General features: G+C 35.1%; 1 protein-coding gene across 1 annotated transcript in view; it reads right to left on the bottom strand.

Annotated features, from left to right (window-relative positions):
• Nrk (Nik related kinase) overlaps nucleotides 1-12,255 on the bottom strand; it is a 129,771-nt gene that overhangs the window by 26,298 nt on the left and 91,218 nt on the right. Inside the window, exons 15-20 of the mRNA XM_060374576.1 lie at nucleotides 11,957-12,024; nucleotides 8,295-8,389; nucleotides 5,900-5,997; nucleotides 4,323-4,687; nucleotides 2,886-3,180; nucleotides 682-748 (exon numbers count right to left, since the gene is read on the bottom strand). Coding sequence (XP_060230559.1) covers nucleotides 682-748; nucleotides 2,886-3,180; nucleotides 4,323-4,687; nucleotides 5,900-5,997; nucleotides 8,295-8,389; nucleotides 11,957-12,024 — 988 coding nt within the window. The remainder of the gene's footprint in view (nucleotides 1-681; nucleotides 749-2,885; nucleotides 3,181-4,322; nucleotides 4,688-5,899; nucleotides 5,998-8,294; nucleotides 8,390-11,956; nucleotides 12,025-12,255) is intronic.

The raw sequence follows: 12,255 nt of genomic DNA, 5'->3' as shown, positions 1-12,255 counted from the left end.
TAGCTCAATGGAAAATAAGAATCATAGTGGTTAAAATAAATTGCTGAGTATGAATTTGATTTGTGGCTTTGATTAAAGTGCAAAACCAAGAACTGAATGAAGGACTTAATATCTCAATTGCAGTTCAAATCTAGTCATCATAAAGATTCAGTGACAGCTGGGTGTGATAGCAAGGGCTTGTGATCCCAGGAAGATGAGGAAGTCAGTGCCAGTAACAGCTATAGAATGAGGTCAGTGCCATCCTGGTTACACGAGACTCCCAACAATCTAAGGAAAAAGAAAAGATTTTACTGAGGAGTAATTAGAAATATATAAATATATACTATTTATTTATTTGGGCACATATGTCGGGGCTTCGTTCTTTCCTTCCACCATGTGGGTCTAGGGGATTAGACTTGTTAGGCTTGGTGGCAAATACCTTTACCTTCTGAGTCTTCTTGCCAGTCTGAGGGATAAATTTTTAAAAGCATGCATCAATCTCAATTTATACCAAACAAATATTCAAATGAATTACTGGCTGAGCAAGTAGAAGCATTCAGCATGGAAAATCACACCAGAAGTACTCAAAAATAGCATTCACACTGCCAGTATCAGAAGTAGAAGCAGAACCTCTGGAAGATGAATGGATGTTAGGAAAACCCAATGTTGGTGATGATTCTGATATATCATTGTTAGGCTCACCATTGTGTGCTAGGGATCTTTTACCCAAGGCAATTGAGTTCAAGGTCTCAGTTCCACCATCTGATTCCTAAAAGAAGACCAAAGACCAATTTTTAATCCCCATTTGGTTAATAGTGGGAAAAATAATGTTTTATGTGACTTTAAAATGTAAATGCAAATTTTTAGTATATGCATCCCCCAAACTCCAAATTTACTAAAAATATTCATCAGTATCATCAGAGAAGTAAATTATTATTGAGGTAGTTTGAAGGGAGAAATAGGAGAAACAGTAAGCTGCCAAATACACAATTTCAGATCTAATATTTATAGAATTAATCAGCTACTATGCATTGTGTATCTCCATGAATACTTACCACAACACAATGAAGTAAGTACCCTCACCTTTGATTTGGTTATAAGAAAACCAAAACTTAGAGAAATTAGAAGTTTTCTGGGTCAGAGAGCTGATAAATATGGGATATAAGTAAGGTTTGAAAGGAATCTGACCCCAAAGTACCAAATAGTTATTCTGAGAAACAAAACAAAACAAAACAAAAAACAAAACCAAACCACAAGAGCTAGGTCAGGTAACAAAGGGATTCATAAAAATAATGCCTGCCCATGGAAGCCTACTGTCACGAGACCAGCCTAGGATACAGTAAGTTCCTTGTTAAAATGGGCCTACATAGAGCTAGATCCTGATCCTAAAACTATAAAATGAAACAATAACAAAAAGAGAGCAAAACAACAACAAACAAAAACAAACCAAAAAAAGGCATCAGAAAACTGAAACTAAAGATCTTTCCTCAGCCTGTAGGCTGTCATTTTTTTTTTTTTTTCTGATGACGGTGTCCTTTGTTTTACAGAAGCTTTTCATTTTCATGAGGTCCCATTTGTTCATAACAGCTTTATTCATAATTACCAGAATCTGGAAACAACCTAGATGTCCTTCAACTGAAGAATGGATACAGAAATTTTGTGTACATTTACACAACGAAATACTACTTAGCAATTAAAAACAAGGAAATCATGAAAATTTCAGGCAAATGGTTGGAACTAGAAAAGATAATCCTGAGTTACATAAGCCAGAAGCAGAAAGAAACATATGGTATATACTCACTTATAAGTCAATATTAGCCATTTACTATAGAATAAACGCACTAAAATCTACAGTCCTAACGAAGGTAAACAAAGAGGACCCTAGGGAAGGGGTTTAATCCTCATTCAGAAGGGTAAACAGGATAGACATCGGAAGTAGAAGACAAGGAATAGGACAGGAACCTTCCACAGGGAATTTATGAAAAACTATACCTAGCAGGGTTTCAAAGCAGATGCTGAGAATCATAGCAAAATGTTGGGTAGAGTTCAGGGAATCTTATGGAAGAAGGGAAGACAGGAAGGTCTGGAGGGGACAGGAGCTCCATAAGGAGATCAACAGGGACAAAAAAAAAAAAAAAAAAAAAAAAAAAAACCGTGGCCCAGGGGGTCCTGCAGAGACTGATACTCCAAACATTCATGGATGTAACCCTTAACCCCTGCTCAGATGTAGCCCTTGGCAGCTCAATATCCAAGTGGGTTCCCTAGTAAGGGGCACAGGGACTGTCTCTAACATGAATTCAATGGCTGGCTCTTTGTCTGTCTCCTCTGGATTGGGGAGCAGCCTTGTCAGGCCACAGAGGAGGACAATGCAGCCAGTCCTGATGAGACCTGATAGGTTAGGGTCAGATGGAAGGGAAGGAGGACCTCCTCTATCTGTGGACTTGGAAAGGGACATAGGAGGAAATGAGAGAGGGAAGGTGGGATTGGGAAGGAAGGAGGGAGGGGGTTACAGCTGGGATACAAAGTGAATAAAGTGTAACTAATATTAAAATTAAAATAATAGTTTCACAATATTGTACATGTCCAAACTTCTGGCAATTTGCACACTTAACATGGAAAATTCCAGTATTTGTATTCTATAGTTATAAAGAATATTGCCACTTCCTTGAAATACTATCTCAAGTATATTATCTTTCTTAAAATGACAAAATAAATCACCTCCTCCTTAGAATTTTATGAGAACCATCAAGTTGTCTGTAGTAATGATCCCAAGAGCTTATAATTTAAATCATTTCAGGATTTAAGATATAAGGTTATAATCAATGTTGAATAGCTGTAATGCTACGTATCATGTGCCAGCATACATTTATAAGAGAAGTATATTCTTAGTTTCAAATGTTCATTACCTCTTGCTCATGACCAAAATCCTGTTGAGCCAGTCCCGGGCCATTGTTTTGTGAGTCGGTTCCTTCTCTATTGAATCCACAGGCTCCATTCTCTTCGCTGTTTCCATTAACTCCCCTGTTACCTCTTTGATTGCCCATACTGGCTCCATGTCCTTCCTGGTTTCCAAAGGCTGCACTCGCTCCACTGGCAGTGTTTCCACAGTTACTTTTGGCTCCATCATTTCTACAGTCTCTGAAAGATTCACATTCACCACCACCAGCTTGCTTCAAGATTCCTCTTCTGTAATCTTCTGCCCTGATAACAAGGACACATTGATGAAAGATGGCCATTCAAGAAAAATGCAAATTAAAGCCAGAAAACGAAAGAGAAGTAAGACTTTTGTATACACACACACACACACACACACGCACACACACACAAACACATTATGCTCAGGAATATTTTTGCTTTTTGTGAATGCTCTTGCTTTTATATATACATGAAAAATTCTCCAATACTTTGCCAGTACTAAAAACTGAACTAAAGCTGTCAAGTCTTTGTCATCATTGTGGCAACAAAGGGAAAAGAATTGCACTTTGTTCGTAGGTACATATGATAGGTTAGCTATAGAATATAATATTTTCTTAAATAATTGGATAATTTATTAATAAATTTCAGTTATATTAATTATCAAACTCACAGTGATATTATAATATTTTTCAGTGGTCAAAATATGTTAACTTTAACACATGCTTTCATTTATTTACATGTATACCAACAGTCCTGCTATAGACCTTAGCTCAACTACTTTCACCAGAAAGTTCAAGTAATATAGACTTTATATGTTGGAAGATAAGTAAGATAATCACATAATCCGGGTTTATAAATGCTAATTTTTAATATGTCAGTACCTTGTTTTAAATGGACGATGATATTAAACATATGTATTTATGGTGATTATTCAAAGAATAGCTGTGTGAAAATAGAATTCTTTATAGATTTTTTATTTGTGGAAGAAAATCCAAAAGATCTTTTGCTAACTTTTCCACCAATTAAGTGAATAAAGATCATCTTAAGTTGATCATATACATGGCAAAATCTCAACTCTCTGGAAATGCTTAGTCATGCTGGCAAGTAGTAGTAGAATACTTCATATTTTACTCCATTTCTCATTGTGATTTTATAGTGAAGAGAGATTTAGTGGCATTATTTTAAGGGAACACCCAGACAATTTCAGTTATCAAGAAATTAATAAATAACTGTAACTAAATTTGATATAAATTCAGAATTAAGTGTTCTGCATTAGACAACTTAAAATTACAATACTGAACATTTACCAATATGCAAGTACAATTCATTAATTCTCTTAATGTTATGTTATATTTTGAAATAAAGCAAATATAACACTAGTTTAGAATTCATAAGCATCTATAGAATAATAATAGAGACAAACCAACCTTGGATCATTGTTAACAGCACCAGCATTATCATCTATGTTATGAACAGAGCCATCATTGAAGTCACCATCGGCATGGTCTTCATGGGCATTTGCCTCGTCAACCTGGTCATTCAAGCCATCCTCATCATTGTCATGGTCACTATTCTCTTCATAAGCATCATTAGAATCTTCTTCCTCACCATCTGTATTAGCATCAGCATCATACAGTTCAACATAATCACCATCTTCTTCAGGTGGCTGAATGACAGGTTCAGGAATTAACCATTCATCCCAGAAGATTTCTGAGAGTGCATTATAGCCTACCCAATCATTTGTCAAGTATACAGGGGGTGATATCTTTCCCACTTTAAATCCGTCCGGAACCTGTGTGCACAAGAAAGGTTAACGTAGTCTCTAATAGATTCTCTCTCATTCTTTCTCTCTTTTTTAAGGTATTGGCAGTTTCCAAAATGATATTTTAAAAACATGTTAAAATGATAATCTTTATTGAAACAAAGATGTCCACTCACTACGTAGAACAAATATTTTAGTGAATATGAGTTGCACAAACCCAAACATTAGTGGTTATTAGGGGACTTTGTAGATCACACAGCACAAATTACTCACTGTTTTTAACCCTACTTGCCTGTTGAGGAGTAGACATTTGCTTTTGATGCTGAGAATTGTGTTTCTAGACAGTCAGTTCTTTCCTTTTGTTTTATCCTAACACTTAGATTAAGGTACAGCTCATGAAATAGATATGTTATTTTCCCAGTTTTTTCTGCATAGACCATATACTATCTTAAATTATTTCAAATGCCTCCAAAAAGCAAATGAATGCAAATGCAATTCTAATGGTAGGCATAGACATGTGTATGATAGTGTGGGGCTATTATTAAAATTAAATAATATGATCTGAAAGCACACTGCAAAATTTAGGGAGGGCTTTTACTTATACAATCAAAAGACATTACTTTTTACTGATATTTTATTTGTCTCATTATCTAAGGAATACTATTAGGCAAAAGTTGAAAATGTAACTTGAGCTTCTTGGTCATAGCTTAGTTTCTAAAATTATCTTTCCTACATATTCTATTTCTATTTTCAACGATATTAAGATTGAACATAGAGACCAGAGTATTCTGCACAAGTACTTTTAGCACCTCTCATCAACAGATTCTAACAAAAATGTTAAAATATAGTATTTTTTTGATCAGAAGTGCCTTTTCCCTATTTCAATTTTAACTTCAAAATTTTGTATACTGAATACTTGTCCAGCAATATGATCTTTTTAATAAACACTAATATGACACATTTAAGCTCTTTTACCTCCCTATGTGTATAAGTGCTTGCCTGAATGCAATATATGTGCATCTTGCGCATGGCTGGCATATACAAAGGTCTTCTAGAATTGGAGTTACAGATGACTATGAAGCATCATATGAATTCTGGAAAACAAACTCTTGTCTTCCGAAAAAGAAACACGTGCAGAGCCATCTGTTGACCCCTTAACTTTAGTGTTTTAAGGTCAGAAAGAATAGGTGAAACCAAATTGGTATTAAAAACAGATACAAGTGCATCATGATATAAACCTACGTGGATATCAATCAGTAAGTTCTGATCAATAGTAGAATAAGGCGGTGATGACTGAGACTTCCTCCTAGTCACAGGACTCTCCTCCTCAGAAGATGATTCTACAGAATGCCAAAAATACATTAGTGAAAAGAGATTTCACAATTGCTTCTATTTCTGTAGTAAAGCAATTCAATATCTTACTGTTTTTCTTCCAATCTTTATAATTCCCTTTCAAAAACATCACCTTACATTAAAAACCTCATGTGACCACAATTCTGCATTCTGCTTTCAAGGATACTAGCAAGCTCATGTTTTGTTCATTCTATAAACCTACAAGGCAATTTTGTCTTAGATATTTATTGTATACTTGAAAAAATATATCTATGTAAGAAGGTACACAGTAAGACTGGCACGCATATAGGTCCATTAGAAATCAAAGAATGGTGAAGAACAGGAAGGACTGAGAGTGCCAATGTTCATACAGTAGTAAAGAGGTCAAAGGTGTAATTTGAAGATGAAAAATTATTAAAAGTAGACTGCAATTGTAAACCTCCTCAGTTCTAACCAAGTTATTAATCCTAAATAGTTAAATTATAAAAATTAACTGTTTCATAAAGCTGGAAATTTTATAATAACGATTTGTGAAACAACTCTCTGCAGTGATAGAATTATTCTCTGCCTGATCTATCCTATATGGCTAATGACAATTTTAGAGCACTGAATACCAACCACGGGACTAATAGGGAGGTTACTGTGCATTTAAAATGTGTTCAGTTCACCTGAAAAATAGGCTGTTAAAATATTTATTGAATTTTTGTTTCTAGTTTTCATTTTAATAATCACATGTGGTATTGTTGTTTACTCTCACATTGGACAGCATAATTCCATTTGGGTAATATTTCTATTTAAAATACAAATTCATTCAACTTGTCAGTATAGGTTTTGAAATCTATGATGTGGTAAATAATAAGTTGTATTAAAATTCAACGAGAATATTTAGTAGGCTGGGAAATCAGTGGACTCTAGGCGAACATATTTATTTTAAGAAGGTTTCCCAAAAGAATACAGGATCCATGTTTATTTCTACGTATATTAAGGATAATATACTACTGGATTATTTTATCTGAAAACTAACTATACATAGCCAAAGTCTAGACACTACAAATAACCCCTTGCATTTGTAAGTGTTATTATCTTTTTAAAATGTTTTACTCCATATCATAGGATGTACATTCTTGCCTTCTAGTAAAGTTGTAACTTTGCTATTCATTATTTATTCAAGAAGTAATTCTTTCAAGTCTTTTAGAGTGGAAGTAGTGAAACTATAAAGGTTGAGAATCAGTGATTACAGTGAGAAGATATCTTCTATGAAGAAATCAAACTTGCTGGGAATCTCAGATGGTCTGTGTCATACACATAACAGATTCTTAGACCTGAAAGGTTTGGCTGTTATATACAGAGATAGTACTGCCTCTTTTTCTTATCAATTTTGATGAATTAATTATCTTATTTCAAAAAGGCAAGTGAGTGGACCATAAAATTTATGTGTTTGCCATGTTGTAGCAAATTTATACCTGACTAAAACAGAAGGAAAAAGTACCCCATATTTTGCCTTGTCTTTTCAGAACAATTCTATGTGAAAATACACTATGAAAATAATTCTTTCATTACATTACTTTACTAAGCTGGAGTAAGGTTTGAAAATTCAGGTGCTTGAATAGCTGGTCTGCTATTTCCCTTATGATATAGAGATTAAGAAAAATCTGCATATTACATTTTTAGAAATAATTTGAGAGTTTGGTCACAAAATGTCTTCTAGTTAAACATATCTTGCATACTAAAAGGTAAAAAATGTCAAATTTTATGACCTAATGCACAATTTTTGAATTTTCTATGTTTTAAAATGTATAATAAATTCAAAGTCTTTTAAATAAACATCACAAATAAAATATTAGATGGAAACTGATACCACTATTTGAGAAGCTACCTTAATATAACTTGATCAACTAAATTTTCATATATTTTGAATAAAGCTATCAGTTGGTAACATTTAAGAAATAGTATTGCTGTAAATGTCATATTTTCAAGAGATAAAAAAATGACAAGTGAAATTTATTATCACAATTATTTTACTTAATGTTGTAAAAGTAGCTTAATAAATTTTGGCTAGTTGAAGAATAGTTTTGCAAGTTCTTTCATGTATTATCTCATGTTGTATAGGAACTTAATAACATGATGATTTTCCATTTCTCAGAGGTAAAACTAGTCACTCAAATACCAAATCAAATCAGCTTCTTGTCATAATAATACTTGGATTTCCTAATATTTTCATTCATTCCTTCTTGAAATTGTTCTTTACTTCTAAAACATATACTGTTATATACTAGTCATATAGTGAAACTTGAGTTTCAAATACCTGATTCTGCTTGGCCATTCTGAGGATTTAGAGAACTCCCCTGTCTAATTTCCATGGGCTGCTGAACTTCTTCCAAAACAGGCTGCTCACAGACACTAATATTAAAAAGATATAGAAGATTTAAAGAAGATATATTTATAATATATATTTATAATATACAATAAATATAATACATTCATAATATGAAATAAATATAATATATTTATAATAATTTTGAGATGTTTTGTTGTCATCTCTTAAAACCATCTGTGAAAGAAAACCAAACTAAACCAAAAGAAAGATAGAAAAAAAAGTTTCTCCCACAAGTTTCATGTGAGGATATAGTCACAAGATTTAAAGAATAAGGTTGTACAGATATGTTGATCATATACAAATTCTCTAGTATCTGACCATACTGTACGGTATCTTTAGTTTTAAATTTTATTTCATTTTGTATTTTTTTCTTGAATGTTTTACAATACTAGATGAGTTTGTAATTAGTAAAGTCAAAAATAATTTACTATTGTCAAAAGTTGTTTAGAACACTGATTAAATTATATTTTTCAGTGTGTGTGTGTGTGTGTGTGTGTGTGTGTGTGTGTGTGTACCTGGAAGTACAAGTACGTAATAAAGCATATGTGGAGGTCAGAGGGACAAGTTGTGGAAGTTGGTTCTCTGATTTGATTTTGTGGTATGAGGAACTGAACTCAGATCACTATTGGGTTTGAGACTATGTCCTCTTTCCCACTAAGCACTCATTGGCATTTCTGACTCATTGGCATGGTCTAATATGTTTAACATAAGAAATAAATATTTAGTGAATGACTGCCCTAATGAACATAGGGCAGTCTCCATTGTGAGTTTGGTCCATTTTAAAAATTGTCTTTCAAATATAATGCATTACAGAGAACACCTGACTTATGACACAAAATCTTGGAAAATTACTGAAACCAAGATTATAAGTACAATGAATGGTTTCTATGTTGCATATATTATCTTATTTATAAAATAATATTCATATATTTGATTTTGAACTCATAACACTTTCAGACTTTCTTGTGAATGCTGTTTTAATTTTCTTAGATGATGGGATGCGATGAGAACTGTTCCCAATCTGTGAGAATACATGGTTTGGGCTGAGCCGTCATGTTCCTATATAACTACCTGTGGGCCTAGTCCTGGAAGCTTCTAGCCTCTATACAAGCTAATCTTCTGCAAGCCCAAACCTTGAAGGCTTCAGCTTCCACCCTCTGTCTGCTAAGCTAGGCCTAGAATGTTTTCAATCTCTAAGACTTACTGCTGAATAAACTCACTCTTTCTAGTTCTTTCTGAATTTGGGCTGGCTATTTCAACTCAGCTGTTCTGGATCAAATTCTTCTCCAAATTGACTGATTCAAACTGGCTTTTCTCTGGTTCTCACTGAAATGTTCACCTTGAAAAAATATCGCTGAACTACTGGAACTGAACTGCACAATTGAATGCAGGAACAGAACTAAACTGCAAAATTCAACTGAATTCAACTGTATTCAACTGTACTGCACTAAATCAAATCTCCTCTTTCTCCCTGTACTGTTCTTTCTTTCTTTCTTTCTTTCTTTCTTTCTTTCTTTCTTTCTTTCTTTCTTTCTTTCTTTCTTTCTTTCTTTCTTTCTTTCTTCCTTCCTTCCTTCCTTCCTTCCTTCCTTCCTTCCTTCCTTCCTTCTTTGTTATTCATTTCGTAACCCTACTGTAGAAGCCTCGCTAGTCTTCTTCTATTCCCACCCACCCTCTCTCTTCTCCCCTTATGTCCCTTCCCTAGTTCCCTGATAGGGAAAGACCTACTCCCCTTCTATCTAACCCTAGACTATCAGGTCTCACCAGGGCTGGCTGCATCATCTTTCTTTGTGACCTGGCAAGGCTGCACCACACAGAGGGGGGTAACCAAAGAGCCAGCCACTGAGTTCATCTCAGAGAAGGCCCCTGATCCCCTTCCTAGGGAACCCGCTTGGAAACTGAGCAGCCTATGGGCTTCCTCTGAGCAGGGCCTCTAGGTCCTCTCCATGCATGGTCCTTGGTTGAAGAATGGTCTCTGAGACCCCCCCTAGATCTAGGTTTTTATTTTTTGGTTGTGTTAGTTTCCTTGTGGAGTTCCTGTCCCATCCAGGTCTTTCTATCTTCCTCTTCTTCCAGAAGATTTCATGCACTCTTCCCAAGGTTTGCCTATGAGTCTCAATATCTCCTTCAATACCCTGGTGGGTAAAGTCTTTCAGAGATCCTCTGTGGAAGACTACTGTCCTGTTCCTTGTCTTCTTCTACTTCTGGTGTCTAACCTGTTTGCTCTTCTGAGTGATGTTTCAGCCTTTTCCTAGGGTCTTCCTTATTGTTCAGCTTCTTTAAGATTATAGATTTTGATGTAAAGGTGATCTGGCTGTGACATCTATCACCCCATTGATCAACAGGGTTGATTTGGTGATCTGACTGGCTAGGTGGGTGTCCCCTTCCTCCCTCACCACTTCATGTGCATCTTGAAGCTGAGCACTGGGTCTAAGAGGACGACCTTCCCAGAATAGATGAGGACCGGTCTTCAGTCAAGGGTAAAGGAGTAGCTGCGCTCCCCTGCTAGAACCTCCAAACAAGCTCAAGGATTATAGATTTTAGTATGATTATCCTTTATTATATGGCTAATATCCATGTACAGAGTATATACGCTGTGTGTCTTTCTGCTTCTGGGTTACCTCATTCAGGATGATCTTTACTTGTTCCTACCATTTGCCTGCAAAGTTCATGATTTCCTTGTTTTTAACAGCTGAGTAGTATCCTATTGTGTAGATGTACCACACTATCTGTGTCCATTCCACCATTGAGGAACATCTAGGTTGTTTCCAGATTCTGGCTATTATGAATAAAGCTGCTATGAACATAGTTGAGTAAATTCCCTTATTGAATGGTGGCGCACCTTTTGGGTATATGCCCAGGAGTGATATAGTCCCAGCACTGCTCTTAAGTAGCCTCTCTTTCTTGTCCTCATGAGAGGTGGCTTATTCCATCTCTGAGTCATCCTATCATATCTTTCTGGGATTCATCTCTTTGTTCCCAATTAGATGTCATTGTTTGGGATTAACGGTGTATACTAAGGATTTACCTGTATTCCAGCCAGAGGCATTAAAAGGTGTGGGTCTACATTTCAACCAGAGAGATCAAATGTATGTGGTATATATGCATTCCAGCCTGATCACACAGATCTAGAAGGTCTTTGCATGTGATTCCTTGCCAGAGCAGCCAAATTGCTGATTAAAATTCCTCTGTACTTTCCTATTCTGTGGCATTAGCTTCTGCACTATGAATAATTTTCCTTTTATTGTGTTATATATGTAAGAAAACTCACCTGATAATTATTAAGTCCTATTGTTAAATGAACCGTATCAAAAAATTATTATGATTACTTCTATTACTCTATTGTCAAAATTGGAAATTATTGAATTGAATTTCATGGACTAGAATGTAACTTAATATGAACACTGTTACTGGAAGATCTTGTTCTTGGATCACTGCAGTTAGGTTTTTAAATGTAAGTCAATTTTACCAAACGGTCATGATGTGAGTGGTAATTTAGTTTTGACTTCACACAGAAATTAATTTCAATGAAACAATCTTTTTTAAATCTTGAAGATACTAATAAATAATTTGAAAATAGAAGCACATACCTTGGAGAAAATTTCACACGATGAGTACGATCCCGGTTGCAAACGATGGGAGCAGATCTCTCTTGGACCTTAGAGATGCAACGCAAACAATAGTTTGAAAATGTTTTTTTTTTCTTTTTTTTTATTTATTTTTTTTTATCAGTTACATTTTATTAACTCTGTATCCCAGCCATGTCCCGATCCCTCATTCCCTCCCAGTCCCTCCCTCCCTCCCTCATCTCCACAGTGCCCCTTTCCAAGTCCACTGATAGGGGGGACCTCCTCCCCATTCATCTGATCCTGTTTTATCAGGTATCTTC

Source organism: Meriones unguiculatus, chromosome X (genome assembly GCF_030254825.1).
Source record: "Meriones unguiculatus strain TT.TT164.6M chromosome X, Bangor_MerUng_6.1, whole genome shotgun sequence".
Classification (NCBI taxonomy): Eukaryota; Metazoa; Chordata; class Mammalia; order Rodentia; family Muridae; genus Meriones; species Meriones unguiculatus.
Note: the sequence above shows the minus strand (reverse complement) of the source record. Positions and strands in the feature narration are given on the sequence as shown.